Here is a 14,695-nt window from a genome sequence, read left to right on the forward strand (position 1 = left end):
TTTTTTCTTTCTTTTTAAATCATTTTGACTGTTCCTTTGCTTACTCTCTGGTTTCCTCTCCTGTTTCTCCCTAACTGCTTTCCCCCTGAGCTTTGGTCTCTGGTCTAGGAACCTTCTCTGTACTCCCCCAGACATTGAGCACACGCACCCTCAGTGCCTGATGAAACCTATCGGATATCTCCCGGATCTCCTTCTTTAACCCTAATGCCCTCCTTTCTTCCTTAGTTTCTCTTGCTTTTGTCTGTCTCCACTGCCACCCCTCGTATCACAGACCATACTGCTGAAACCTAAATTACTGCAGCAGTCCCCACAGTATAGTCGTGCGTACTGCCCTCAAATTAATCTTCTGGAAACACATCATCCTGTCACTCCTCTGCTACTCCATATGCGATGTGTTTGCTCTATTCCATATCACTGTCTTTATTCGTGCTTTTTCCTTGACTTAACGTGTCCCTTTCACTACCTTCAAGCCAACTAAATCTTACCTCTTTCAAGCTGAACTTAAATTCTATCTCCTTCTTATTCTTAATAGTTCAGCCCATACTGCTTTCTCCCTTTACTGAGCTCTTCTTGTACCTACAGCAGGCCCCGACTCCTGTGACTGGCCAGCTGGTAACTTCCATCTTAGTCTGATGACCCCAAGAACTCTTCATACTTAGCTGCTGTGACTTACTTTCCTCAGCCCCACCCCATTCCAGCCCCCATCTTATTCCAGCAGCCATTGAGGTTCAAGATGGGATTCCCACCATTGGTAATATTTTGTTTTGTTTTAAATGTCTTATGGGAAATTTAAACATAATCAAAAGTAGGCAGAATAGTGTATTAATCTCCAATACCCAGCTTCAGTTTGCTTTATTTGTACCTTACCATTTCCACATCTCCCCACAGGATTACTTTGAAGCAAATCCCAAACATATTACTACTTCTGTAAATATTTCAATATGAATCTCTAAAAGATAAGGATTCTGTTTTTAAACAAATTCATTTTTAACAAAACCATTGTTAAACAAAGTAAGATTTTCTGATGGCAAGAGTAGAGGGGAATAGAGACATAAGTTCAGAGTTTAAACAGAAAATAAATTATAAATGATTACAGGTATCTGATATTTTTTATATCACCCTAAAATCCATTAAAAGGACTATATATTTGCCTCAGGAAACAAGAGGGAAACTGTGAGACTGCTCCCTGTTCTTCTGTGGACTAGGGAAGGAGAGGACTAAGGGTCAGAATTAGCAGGTAATAATAGAGGGAAAAGGCCCATGGGACCCTCAGCATAAAACAAGGATCTGATCTTGCCCAAAGGTGATTCCACCCACTCCACCTTTCCTTCCAAATCTCTACCCTCAGGCTTTGCCCAGATGGAGCCTTTGAAGGTCTCCATGAATGACTGGGGGGAATTCTGATTCTCCTAACTTGATCAGTTTGGGTGAAGGATGTCCTGATCCAACCATATTCCTGGCATCCCAAGTGAGACTGTGTTCCTGGCATCCCAAGTGAGAATTCTAGACATATTTTCCCACAGAAGCGCTGCTATATGTGGTTAGATTCTATAGTACTTGTGCAGTATAAATTTAAAAGACTTCCTGGATTTCCCTGGGAACCTAACTGCCATGTGCAACATTACCTCTGTGGGAAACTGCTTCTGAATTCCAAATAATTGACCTACAATGAAATTTGGATTCCAGACTGCCTATAAATTAAAGATTACAGGTGTAATCAGTCTTACTGATTTAACAGCCTTTCCAGATTATACCATGTGTTAGGTTTTTCCTTTCTCCCAAGTTAGACTATAAGTTTTGCAAGGTCAGACTTTGTCCTTGCCTTCTCTCATGTCTACCGGTGCACCTGGCACATTGCAGAGCCTTTAGGCACTTAATAAAAACTTGTCAATGGATAGGTTGGTTGAAAACTCAAATAGTTGTCTAGCTTCACACATTTTCCCATTTTGACTTTATTACTTTTTTCTTCATTTCCAGTGAGAGGGTGACATCCTACTAGTAATGTCTGGTAGGTGAAAGTAGGATTTGAAAGCAGTAAAACCTTGGAGAGAGTAGATTTTAATTTTGTTTTTGATTCATGAGACTCATATTTGTTTGCTGAGCTATAGCCTGTGTTTCTACTGTTTGTGTAGAATAGACTTTAAAATTAAATGTGGCCTCTGGGGCTTCCCTGGTGGCGCAGTGGTTGAGAGTCCGCTTGCCGATGCAGGGGACACGGGTTCGTGCCCTGGTCCTGGAGGATCCCGCGTGCCGCGGAGCGGCTGGGCCTGCGCGCCGTGGCTGCTGGGCCTGCGCGTCTGGAGCCTGTGCTCCGCCGCGGGAGGGGCCACAACGGTGAGAGGCCCGTGTACCGCAAAAAAAAAAAAAAAAAAAAATTAAATGTGGTCTTTAAGAAACAGTCTTTCCACTACTACAACTAGGTCTCCCTGCTGAACTCTCTAGTAGGAAATGGAAAGGCAGTTGCCTGGTTCTGAGTCTTTGTACTGTAGCCACTGTTTATCTTCGTGACCCTCTCTCTAGTGAGACACCCATGAAACACAAACTGCCTTGACTGATCAATTTCCAGGCTGCCAACAATCTCAAAGTCAGATGTGGAAATACTAATAGATTTAGTATAGATGCTTGTTTTCCTAAAGAAGATAAAAAGCTTTAGAGTAAAAGTTTTGAAAGAAATATGTTTCTGTACTTTATGACCATATTAAATATTCTAGAAAGGAACAGCTATAAGAACAGGACTTTGCCCTAAGGATTTTTGCCTAAAACAAAATAACTTCTGTCACCAGTCTGGACATTTGTTAAACCCAAGAAACAAAAAGCTCCTTAAATAGATCAAATTCTAGACAACTAGCTATCTAAATATGAGACATGACATACTAATGGATTTAACATAATTGTTTATTTTTTCTGGGGTAGATAAAAATAGCTGTTTGGGTTTGGAAATTTTTTTCCTTTTTTGTTGTTTTAAAACTCATTTCTGTTGCTTATTAGTGTTGAATATTCTAGAAAGGAACAACTCTAAGAACAGGAATTTGTCCTCAGGGGCCCACACTCAAATTGCTTCATTACTTTAAATAGCAGCACTAAGTAAGCCCAGTATGTGTGTTTCTAAGTCCAGGAAATAGCCATGCATTTCCAAGGTGACATTCTCGTATACATAGTAAATAGAGCGTCAGCATGTATTCAATTTATATAAACAGAAGGCTCTGGGATACACAGACTAAACCTAAGACATTGCTTATAGGTGTTGAAGAAATTGATCTAATGTACAGACACCATATCCATGACAATTTACAGAGAACGGTTTTACCAGAGAAAGTTACGAAGCATCTTTCTCCCAGTTCCTCAAGGTAATTGTGCACTTTATCTTGTTCTAGGAGTATACCATGCTGTGTCTGTTATGTGGTAAAGCTGAAGATACGATCAGTATTCTCCCTGATGACCCCCGACAAATGACTCTGTTATTCTAAGGATCCTTCTGCAGCTCTGTAATCACAATGTGGTGTTGGTTTACAATACAGCAAGCCTGATGGTTTGTCTAACTTAGTTTATAATGGAAATTATTTGCATATTATTTTTTTCTGCTTAGGCTTACCTATTCTCTGAAAGAAAAAGTGGGACTTCCCTGGCTGTCCAGTGGTTAGGACTCGGCGTTTTCACTGCCATGACCCGGGTTCAATCCCTGGTCCGGAAACTAAGATCCCATAAATCAAGTTGCACGGCCAAAAAAAAAAAAAAGTTAGAAAGAAAAAGTAATTTAGGGGATTGCTGTTCTCTATAGCTGAGCTTTTCTGCTAAAGTTCCCAGTGCACATCAGTGCAGCCAGAATGAAGCACCTTTGTTAGCAGCTATGTGGCTGAACAATAACTAGGATGGAAAGCACATCTAGTGCCCAGATCTTGGTTCCAGTAAAGGAATTAGGACTCCTTGGGGAAATGACTGAGTCTAGGACTGGGGCAGTAAATACACAGGACGAGCTTGGAGCATCTTGAGCCACAAAAAAGCGAAGTGCTGAAATGAAAAATCCCAATGATTGGGAGTGTGTCAAAGGGACAGAAGAGCCAGCTGAAGGAGCTCCCAGAGACGAAAGTTGGAACAGTTTGAGCAACAAAATAAAGTAGTATTGGATTATAAACCAAAGTATAAATATTCATGAGTCCATACTGATATAAATGAATGACTGAATAAATAAATACATATATTGGAGAGAATAGACAAATCCCCCACGCAGAAAAATTTCAAATAATATATGTAGATACTCCTCACTCCTTAAGTATGGGTTTGCATAGTGACTTCCTTCCAAAGAGTATAGTATGGAAAGGGGGAAAAGAGACTTTAACTTTTACTTCACTGAGAAACCTGACAAACACTAGCCTGGTGATCAAGATTATCATCATTGATGATGAGCCACGTTGATAGCATTACTCTTGATATGATGTGATGAGAATGACACTTTGCCTTTGTGGTCTTCCTCCCCAAAACCCGTAACCCCAGTCTAATCATGAGAAAAACTTCAGACAAATCCCAGTTGAGAGAGGAATCCCAATTGAGGAAAATACCTGACCAGTACTCCTCAAAACTGTCAAGGTCATCAAAGACAAGGAAGTCTGAGGAACTCTCACAGCCAAAAAAGAGCATGACTATTAAGTGTAATGTGGTATCCCGGATGAGATCCTGCACCAGAAAAAGAACATTTGGTAAAACTAGGGAAATCTGAATAAAGTGTGGACTTTATTTAATATAAATAGAATGGTTTCAATTACTCCAAAGGGATCTTAGAATATCTTACCTTGCATAGTTGAAAGAATTCTGGCTTGGGTGTCATAAAACCTAGCATTTAGGCCTCTGCCATTTGTTAGCAGTATAACCATTAAGCAAAGTGTTATTCTGGACTTTATTGTCCCCTTTCTATAAAATTGGACTAGTATAAATTGATGTTATACTTCCTTCACAGTATTGTTAGAAGATCCAAATGAATAATGAATATAAAATGCTTTGGAAGGCATATAAAGTTCTAGACAGAATGAGATGGTTTCAGTTAGTTCTTCTCATTATGAAATCAAAACTTAAGGGTCAGGCATTAAAACAGAATTTTTTCCTATTCATATCTCAGACATTCTGAACTGAGTGAGCAAAGTTGTTGACATCAGGGAAAAGCTTTGTTTTGTAACAGGAATAATGATAACAGCTGAGGTTTATTGAGTACTTACTATGTGCCAAGGCCTTTTTAAGCAGTTGTTTAATCCTCATTAACAATTCCATGAGGGTAGGTACTATTGTTAGCCCAGTTTTAGAGCCAGAGAAACTGAGGCACAAAGAAGTAACTTAGTCCAGGTTACATAGTTAGTACAGTGACGTCCTCAGTAATAGTGTTCAGTACACGTGAAGTATCAGAGTCTAGCAAGGTTAGGAAGAGGTTGAGGATATCAATGACAGCACTCTGAGGAATCTAGGCATGTCAGACCAAGATTTATTATTGAGAAAAGTTAAGGCAGCTGTTCCTTAAGGATCAGTTGTTTTATTCCTGGAAAATGCTTTCCACTTTCTGCAAATCTATATCTGACCTGCTGAGGAAATCGTTTGGTGAAATGAATCCAGAAAGCAGAGAAAATGTTTCATTACCTTAAATAGCAGCACTAAGCCCATTATAGCTTCTGAATTGTCCCTTCATGGAGTTTGCTAATGCTTCCAACTTAGTCATTTGGAGCTCAAGAGTATGATTTTATATGCCCCTCCTGATATCCTCATCTCTTGCAGAATGTGTAATTATCTGGTTTAGACAATATATTACAAAAATTTTAAACGTAAGATCCTATCCATATATTTCATTATTATTAAACCAGCATTGTACTGTGTTTTGCAATACTTTATCATCTTCTAGAATTCTTTTATGGATCTAATAGAATAAAGAACTCTTGAACTCAGTTCTACTGCATCTATATTTCTCTGTTTAAGTAAAGGGGAACCAGGCAAAGGCATTGGTCTTCTTTGCTTCCCTTCCTGAGATACAAGAAGAAGAAGAAATCACCTGTAGGTGTAGTGGGGAACGTGAACTTGTCCTAGCACCTCATTCTTTCTCTACCTGCTCCATGATGTACAGGTCTGGGGTCGACCTGGTTAGGCTCTTGGAGTTCAGAGCTCAGCCTGTTTGCTGTTGTGTTGTTTTAGCTAGCTCCGTCTTCCTCAAATGATCTTGGGTTCTCCCAGTAGTAATTAATTGACATATGATATAGTCTAGGAAGAGCCAGATATGGTTTGTTACTTGTAAGTCATCAGTAATAAGTATACATTCACTGTTCTTTATTTCAGTGTAACAAGAATCCTTTCGGTTTCATTCTTCTGTTTCCTGAGAAAAGCTAACTTACTTGACTGAATTTGAGGCTCTTAGTTTTAAAATGTATGTTTCTTGACTGTAGTACAAGTCTCTATTTGAGATATGCTATGGTTGGGTAGAAAGGAAATCAAGAGACCTGGGTCTGAAATTAGCTTTGCCACCTGCTCATGGTGGGACATTGGGCAAGTCATTCTGTCAGTACCTTGGTTTCTTCAGTGGAAAAACAGACATAATCATGCCCCCTTTACGGAGTTTTAAAATCAAATGATATAATGTAAGTGAAAGTGTCATTAGGTCATACATTGCTGTGGAGAGGCAGCTCAGCAGTCTTAATGCAGAAACTCTGAGACAGAAGGAAGCACTATTGTGTTGTGGTTAATAGTAGAAGCTTTGGAGTCAGACTGACCTGGGTTTAACTTTCAACTCTGCCCCTCACTAGCCCTTTGTCCTTGAAAAGTGTCTTGCTCAGTTACCTTCTCTTTAAATAGAGATGAAAATTCCTCAGGGTCCGTATGAGGATTAAATAACCTAGCATATAGAAAGTACTTAGTGCAGTGTGGGAGTATAGTGTATGGTAATTTGGATGATGGTTGTGATGGTGATTATAAGAAATCACCAGATTTGAAATCACCAATAAGGGTTTGGCTTAGTGTTCCTTAAACTAAGGAGATGCAACGGTGGGAACATAGTCATGGAAATAATCATCAGTTTCAGTCTATGTATCTTGGCCCCCTAAATCACTTATTCCAAGCCATATTTTTTGTAAGAGCCCTCAGAGGAAAGATTCCCTCTGTCCCTCCTCTAAATCGAGTAGCATTATCTCAGCACTTCTGGGAAGGCTTGTTTATGGGACTTCTTACTTCCTGAATGCCCCTAGGGAAATTTGATTAAAAGATTATGTTTATCTAGGAAAGTGGGTGATTATATTAAGCTTTGCCGTGTCTGTTTATGACCATAAGCTGATACTTCTGAGGATGTAAAGGGGACCAACAAGAAGAGGAATAAAGAAAAGGAAACAATTTCTCATTTCTGAAGCAAACAGCATTTCCCTGACCAAGTGAGGAGCCCTCTTCCTAGCACTAAGGCCCTTTCTGACTCTCTCTGCAGAATCACTTATACTGTAATTCCCATTCCTTTGGGAGTCTCTAAATAATTCTCTCAACTTGAGCCTCCTGGGGAAGACCCAACACATTGTTCTGGCATATCAGGCCCTAAGTTGCCGGTGCCGTAATACCAGCATCCAGGATAGCTGACGCTGCTGTTAGACATCATAACAGGCAATAGCACTGTAAAGATGAACAAATCATGCTAGCATCCCACATGAATTCTGATTTTATTTCTTCAGGGAAGCAGTTTGTCTCTGCAGTTATTGCTCTAACATCAATGCTTGGTCCTGCCCACAAACCCATACCCCAGCTCTTGGCTCTGACAGTAGGAATCTTGAAGGGCTTGAGTTCTCAAGAGTCAAATTAAGGATGGCCTTAATTTAGCAGGAAGTCTGCAGAAGGATGCCAGGGGAGTCCCACTATACCACTCAGGTTACCGTTTTGAAATAAAGCACCATTGATGACATAGCTTTAATAGAAGGTCAGACAGTAGGGACCCTTAACCTCTATTCCACATTTACTTCTCAAATGATGCAAGTGCTTGGAAAATAGTTACGGGGAACATCCCTCAGCATTGGGGTTCTCAAGCTGTGTGTCCAGTTTGGAGAACTGTCCCTTCAGGGCTTCAATGAAGAGAAGTAAAATATTCCATCTAGTGATCAAAGAAAGAAGGGCAAAATGAGAAGTTTCCAAGAAGAGGTTTGTGGGACAAAATGAGAGGGCAGTGGCCTGTCAGCTGGTGTCTTTTCTAGAGCATGATAGGACCTTGTCTTGGTGGTGCTTTTGAGTATGCCTGTACTAGGTGAGGAATCTGGGGCACTGTCCTTCAGAGCCATTCGGCAGAACTCTGTTCTCACAGGACAGCTATCGTGTTGGCGGGTTATAAACAGTATGACTGTCTGAAGGGAGGCCCTCTCACATCCCCACCCTCATGGAAGAAGTGAAACCGGGGCTTCCCTGGTGGCGCAGTGGTTGGGAGTCTGCCTGCCGATGCAGGGGACACGGGTTCGTGCCCCGGTCCGGGAAGATACCACATGCCGCGGAACGGCTGGGCCCGTGAGCCATGGCCGCTGAGCCTGCGCGTCCGGAGCCTGTGCTCCGCAACGGGAGAGGCCACAACAGTGAGAGGCCCGCGTACCGCAAAAAAAAAAAAAAGTGAAACCAGTCATTCGTGCCTAAACTTGTCTGTCTTATTCCTGCATTTGTGAATTTGTGAGTGTGAGAAAGACAAGGGTGGAATGTGAACTTTAAAAAGGAGGGAGAGTCAATCTAACAAAGGATCTAAAACAAACGTTACTCCACAAGGTGATCAGGAAATGGGTAAAGTGCTCTTTGTGTTCCCAGCAACTGTACTCTCCACGCCCTTGCTGTCATTAAAGTGGACTAAGTTCAACTTCTTAAGGTGCAGGTAACCTTTAGCCCAGTACCCACAGTGAAAGTGACATCTTCCTGATTGGAATCCTCTAACTTCCCAGTGCTTCCTCCACTTTTCTTCCCCTTTCTTCTCCTTATCACCTCCTTTCCCCAGTTCTGAAGAAGAGCCATAAAGTAATAATACAATTCACACTTCCCGAAACTCCGCCTGCCACCCAGACCGTGACCTGAGCCTGCTTTCCAGACAGTAATTGGAGTGTCCCCTTGATCGGAGCCTCCCTCTCCTCAGCCTTTGTGTGCTGCCAGCCCCTCCGTCCCACCTGCGGTTTTATACCGTCCCTCCCACCTCCGTCAAGGAAGAGACACAGAGAGCCTGGCCGTTTCCACACCTGCCCTTTATTGGACTCAGCCAGAAGGCTGGCTCTGGACCCTCACACTTCTCAGACACCTCCCATACAGCTTTAGGAAGGCGCCATCACTCTGAAGGCTCAGAGCCCACCCGTCTTGGAGCCCCAGGTTGAATCACCAACCAGAAGTTTGGGGGCAAGGAAAGGAAACAGGCAGACCAGAAAGGCAAGGCTCTTCAATGCAGGGGACTGATCTGAAGGGAAAGCCCGGGCCCAGCAGAGTCTCCTGAGGGCACACTGAATGCTCAGGAAAGACGCTCAGGGGCAGGAGGAAGTAGGAGATCTGCTGGTGGTTATATGGCAACTTTGAGGAGGCGCTTGATGTCAGGCTCGATGTTGATGGTCGGGAAGGTGCGGCTGTAGCGTCGGAAGGGCTCCCCCTCTGGCCCGACGAGGAACTTCTCAAAGTTCCAAGACACATCTGAGCGGTGCACAGGGCTCCAAATGATGAACTTGGGATCGGTCATGAGGGAAAACGGGTCGTCGTAAGGGTAGGGGAGCTTATCCTTCAGGTAGGTGAAGACAGGATGCTCATTCTGACCATTCACATCACACTTTTGGATAAGGGTAAAGGTGGGCTGGAATCCACCCCCAGGGCGGACGTACTTGAGGCTGTTCAGGATCTCCTCATTCTGACAGTTCTCCTGGGGGAGAAAAGAGACAAAGCGCTTGGGAAATGCAAGAGATGAAGGAGCTACGAAGGATCTACAAAGTCACCCTCCTGTACTCCCCAGGATCATTCTTTCTATTATGTATTCCCCACCCCCACCCCCCTACCCCGTTCCTTCTCTTTCCTTCTTCATTCGCTTTGCCCTACTCTTGACTCGGAGTTTTCCCTCTCACAGCTATTGTCTGATGGTTTGCTAGGCCATTTCTGAAAGTTCTCACAGACCCTAGCTTGGCTGTTCTTGTACTGAAAGATATAGAGCTTTTGAGCTGTCACTTCTCTCTCCGATCTACCCTGAGCAATGCTTAGGGTATCTGTCTGAAGCTTCAAGGAACCTTGAGTTCTGGGCAGTAGAAAGAAAGGGAAAGGAGGCTCAGGTCATATTGCCTAGAACCCTCCTTCCACTTATGCACCCACACATACATGCACACCCACACACACACCCTGCCACCACCTTCCCTTTCCTTTTGCCCTGGCCTTGCCTGTCTTTCTTCTAATTACCTCTGAGTGTTGAATCTAGCCTTGGCCTCTGCCCTACTCAGCTCCTCAGACGAAAGGTGAAATTGAGATCTAGAAGAATGGGATTTATAGCTTCTTCCTTTCATCTTGTCCTAGATCTAAAGTACAAGTAGGAGGAAGCTTTGATGAAGGAAAACCCCATCCAAGGAAGACTAGTTTTCAGGTGCCATAAAGGCAAAGTAGGTTAGAGACAACAATGAACGTACTGTAAACGGAATTACTTCATGACCAACAGGCATGAATTAAATAGGATTGAAGGTTTAGTGTTCTGGAATAGGCCAGGGGAAGGGGAAGTTAAGGAAATAAGGGCTTAAGGACCAAAAGTTGTGAATGTGTAATTATCGTTCCTTTCACTTAGCTTCCTGCACCTCACGCTCACTTGCTGTACTCAGCTAGGATGCTTTAGATCTCAACCTGTTGCCTGTCTTTCCTCCCCGCTGCCAGCACTGTCCTATCCCCACTTAGCATTCCCCACCCCTGACAGCCCACAAAGACCCATAGAAACCCTTATTTTCCACCCCCATCCGCCAAGTCTAAGAGTCATATATCTCCCTCAGGGCAAGAAGTTCCTGCCTCTGACCTACTAGAACCAATTAGTACAGTCAGTTCCAGGCCATCATGACATCTTGAGCCCAGAGTTGATGGCTATTAGACATCTTATCTCCTAATGCAAAAGGCCTGCTGGCTACTGGTAGCTTACGCATTCCCTCCAGCAACTGGCTGGCCTGAAGTGATGGAAGGAGGCATCTCTAGGGCCAGAGAGACCCCTCTGAAGAGGTTTTACCTTTTCTGTCTCTCTTTCCCTGGCCAAGCCTAGAAACAGAACTGAGGCAAGGAAGGAACAGTGAGAGCACTCATGGTTTGGGCTCAGGTTTGTCACAGCCAATGACATTTCAGCCTTCCTGCCTATATCTCTGATAATCTCTTCCTTGCCTTCATGCCACTGTGAATTGAACCCAAGGGATTATAATTGGAGGACATTCTGCCTGCTTGTGCTATTAAAATCCTAAGTGAGGGCTTCCCTGGTGGCGCAGTGGTTGAGAGTCCGCCTGCCGATGCAGGGGACACAGGTTCGTGCCCCGGTCCGGGAGGATCCCACATGCCGCGGAGCGGCTGGGCCCGTGAGCCATGGCTGCTGGGCCTGCGCGTCCGGAGCCTGTGCTCCGTAGCGGAAGAGGCCACAACAGTGAGAGGCCAGCGTACCGGAAAAAAAAAAAAAAAAGAAAAAAAAAAATCCTAAGTGAAAATATAAGAACCCCTAAAAGATAACTTGAGGTGTGCGGGCTGAAGATCTATAACAACTTGACCCATTATCAGGGACAGAGAGGCACGCGTGATGCCCAAAGGAGACACGTACACTTTGCAAACCCTTTTACCTTCCCCCAAATTCACTCTCCATTTGGCTGATTTTAAACAAACAAACAAAACCTTTCAATCTAAATAGTAAAGTTGCTTACATTTGCATATTACTCTATACCTTTCAAGTTACTTTTGTAGCTCTTATCCCCACAACCTCACAATAATACTATCAGGTAAGTGGTATTATCCCTAGTTTATAGAAGAGGAAACCAAAACAGAAAAATTGAGTGACTCTTCTTGGGGCACAGAGCTATTAGCAGAATCAAATGTAGTGAAAATGAAGGTCTCCTGAGTCAGTTCAATCCTAGTTTGATTCTTGATCTTCTATTTCCTCCAGTCATTCATTCAACAAACATTTAATGAGTGCCTTCTATACCCAGGCACGGAGGACACAATGGAGAGAAAAACAGACCTGGTACCAGCCCTCGTGGAGTGTAGTGGGAAGACAAGAAACCATAAAAATCCATACGTTTGGTGTTCTATCACAGACAAAATCATACTGACTTCCCCCTGGTACTCGCATGCACCTAAAGACCTAGATTAACAAAACATACCCCATGATTCAAGACACTCAACACACATAGTCGTCCTCCCCCTCTCTTTAGCCCACTGGAGCTGCAGCAACCCAACTCCTTGGGTACAATACCAGGGACGTCTCACCTGATGTCCAAATTGGTTGCAAGGGAAGCCAAGAACCACCAGGCGCCTGGGAAAGCGGCATTGCAGCTCGTTGAGTTGGGTGAAGTCCCGGGTGGTTGTGCCTCAGAGCGAGGCCACGTTCTCAATCAGCACTGCCCTGCCTCGGAATGTATTGAAATCTACCTTCTCCCCATCTAGGCTGATAGCACTGAGGTCGTAGAAGGACTTGGCAACGTAAGCCATGGTGCGAGTGCAGAGTGAGTGGCAGAGCAGTGTGACCCCACTTAAGGGTCTATTAAAGGGGTGGGGAGGAAGGAGGAGCCAGGAAGGATCTCACAATGGGACTTTGAGCATCCCCAGGATGACTTAGCAAAAAGTCACCTACCCGTTAAGTGCTGTTTGAACAGGAAGGTCGCTCCTCCTATTTACAGACTCTGAACAAAGCCACCTCCCTGCTCCACCCTGTTGGCAACCTAGGAAGGGCCAATGTGATATCTCTGAGCAGACATGAATAATTCACCGCTTGCAGGAAACCAGAGCCCCAAAGGTTGGACGGGGAGGAAAAAAGGCAGGGAGGGATGCAAGATTGACTCCTACTTGCCCCAGCATATTGTTTTCACTTGGCACAGACAGTTACTGAGCGCCTGCTGAGTGCCGAGCTCTGAATTGTGCAATTGAGAGGTCAGGGTCTGCCGAGGGCTGAAGGATGAGGAAGAGGACTGGGCTCATGTCCCCTTTACTCATACTACAAATGGAATATACATGTTACTGTTCACATTTCTCTCTTTGGCTGTTACTTTCCACAAGCACAAAATCAAAGGGACCATTAGGAAGACGGTGTGTGGTTTTCTAAAATAATGGCTTTCAGTGCCTCAGCTTGCACCAGTCTGAAGAGGGGAAGCTGTGTTTGTCTTGAAAAGTCTCTCAGTGAGTGATGGTACTTGTCCTGGAGAGCACATCTGCCCTTGCCCCCTGCGCTGTACCATCTCCTCTAATACCCCACACCCCACCTCCACAGGGTCATGAGGCTGCAGTTGGTTGTGGCTGGGATAACAGAGGAGTCACAGAGCAGGTGGGTAAACTCAGAGGGGATGGATGCCCCTACCTCTTATCAGACAAAGACAGTCCCAAAGACTTCTCAGAGGGGCTTGTGCTGGTCATTCCCCACAGAAGGAAGTGTGCAGGCAGTCGAAGCTGCTATGGTTCTAGACCCAGCTAGGCCGCTCACGATGTTTTCAACACCAGCATGCAATGTGTTGCAGGACATTGGGGGACATGCTAAGAGCTATCATGGGAGCACAGCACTGGAAGCCCACAGAAACTAAAAAGACCTAATGCTTCACTTCATTCTTCCAAACACCCATCAATGCAAGAAATCGGGGTTTGTTATTTTGTTTTTTGTTTTTAATGCCTGGATTTCTCCATCATTAAAGCTGGCAATTAGGCTTTACCTGGCTTTGGGATTTTAGAGCGAAATTTCAATAACAATGCTGTTGTTTACTAGAGAGTGTTTTCACAGGTATGTGTCCATTGGGAACTGTCTCCTAGAACAAAGAATAAGCCAGGTTGGGGAGCAGCTGGTCTTGAGAATCTGATTTGTTGAGAAGATGGAGGAAGTACTTTCCAGGAAGTACCCAGGTGTTCTGTTCTGTAGCCTGTTCATGGCTGTTTAATGCAACACGGGAATCCATACATCTTAACTGGCTGCTCCCTACAAAAAAGCCTCCATTACCTAAGTGGGAATGGAATCTTTTGCCACTAGAAGAGGTGGCAGGAAATGCAGAGGGAAGTGTGTCCCCTGCTGAGGCTGGGTGGAGTTGCTAGAAAAAGCAAATAAACGCCTCCTAAGCCACTGAGTCAAGAACTTCGCCCTGATAATGGGCTAAACTCTCAACATGAACTTGCCAGATTCACCTGCATGCCTAGCACTTCCCTAGTACTCTCTGGGCTTCCAGATGCCTCTTACTGGCTGCCCTTCTGGGACCCCTCTCCAGGAAGACCATGGAAGTTGCTGAACTGAGGAGTGGAGGTGCTGTCTTCCTTAGGTACACGACATCCCTTTTCTTCAGGGGCAACCTAGGACACCTTGAGTTGCCCAGGTTCTCACCTTTCACGATTGAATACAATTGATGAAGCTCTCCTAAAATACCTCTTTGTTTCCAGATGTACCTCAAACTGGCCTACTTTCCAGAAGCTTGTAACTCTGGACATGCACTAACATGGCTTTCCACAGGGACAGTAGATGTTCTGGAAACTTCACTGGCTTAGTAGGCAGAAAGCCTAGGTCGATGGT

At 44.1% G+C, this 14,695-nt stretch overlaps 2 protein-coding genes across 14 annotated transcripts in view; one reads left to right on the forward strand and one right to left on the reverse strand.

The window, feature by feature from the left end:
* Positions 1 to 13,857, forward strand: part of CHURC1 (churchill domain containing 1) — a 28,291-nt gene extending 14,434 nt beyond the window's left edge. For 3 of the 13 annotated variants that reach the window (XM_027111511.1, XM_027111512.1, XM_027111519.1), the window contains one exon: positions 3,375 to 5,921. In XM_027111511.1, coding sequence (XP_026967312.1) covers positions 3,375 to 3,467 — 93 coding nt within the window. In that variant the 3' untranslated portion in view covers positions 3,468 to 5,921. The other 10 variants (XR_003433697.1, XR_003433698.1, XR_003433699.1 and 7 more) reach the window with 7 other exon arrangements.
* GPX2 (glutathione peroxidase 2) lies at positions 9,188 to 13,656 on the reverse strand. Its single transcript, XM_027111505.1, has 2 exons — positions 12,424 to 13,656; positions 9,188 to 9,862 (listed from the first exon to the last, which is right to left on the reverse strand). Exons 1-2 carry the CDS (start codon positions 12,643 to 12,645, stop codon positions 9,512 to 9,514), a joined length of 573 nt encoding a protein of 190 aa, XP_026967306.1. The 5' UTR covers positions 12,646 to 13,656; the 3' UTR covers positions 9,188 to 9,511.
* Positions 13,858 to 14,695: the final 838 nt, after the last annotated feature.

Source organism: Aethalodelphis obliquidens, unplaced genomic scaffold, assembly GCF_003676395.1.
Source record: "Aethalodelphis obliquidens isolate GAN/ISIS:26980383/991018 unplaced genomic scaffold, ASM367639v1 scaffold10, whole genome shotgun sequence".
Lineage (NCBI taxonomy): Eukaryota > Metazoa > Chordata > Mammalia > Artiodactyla > Delphinidae > Aethalodelphis > Aethalodelphis obliquidens.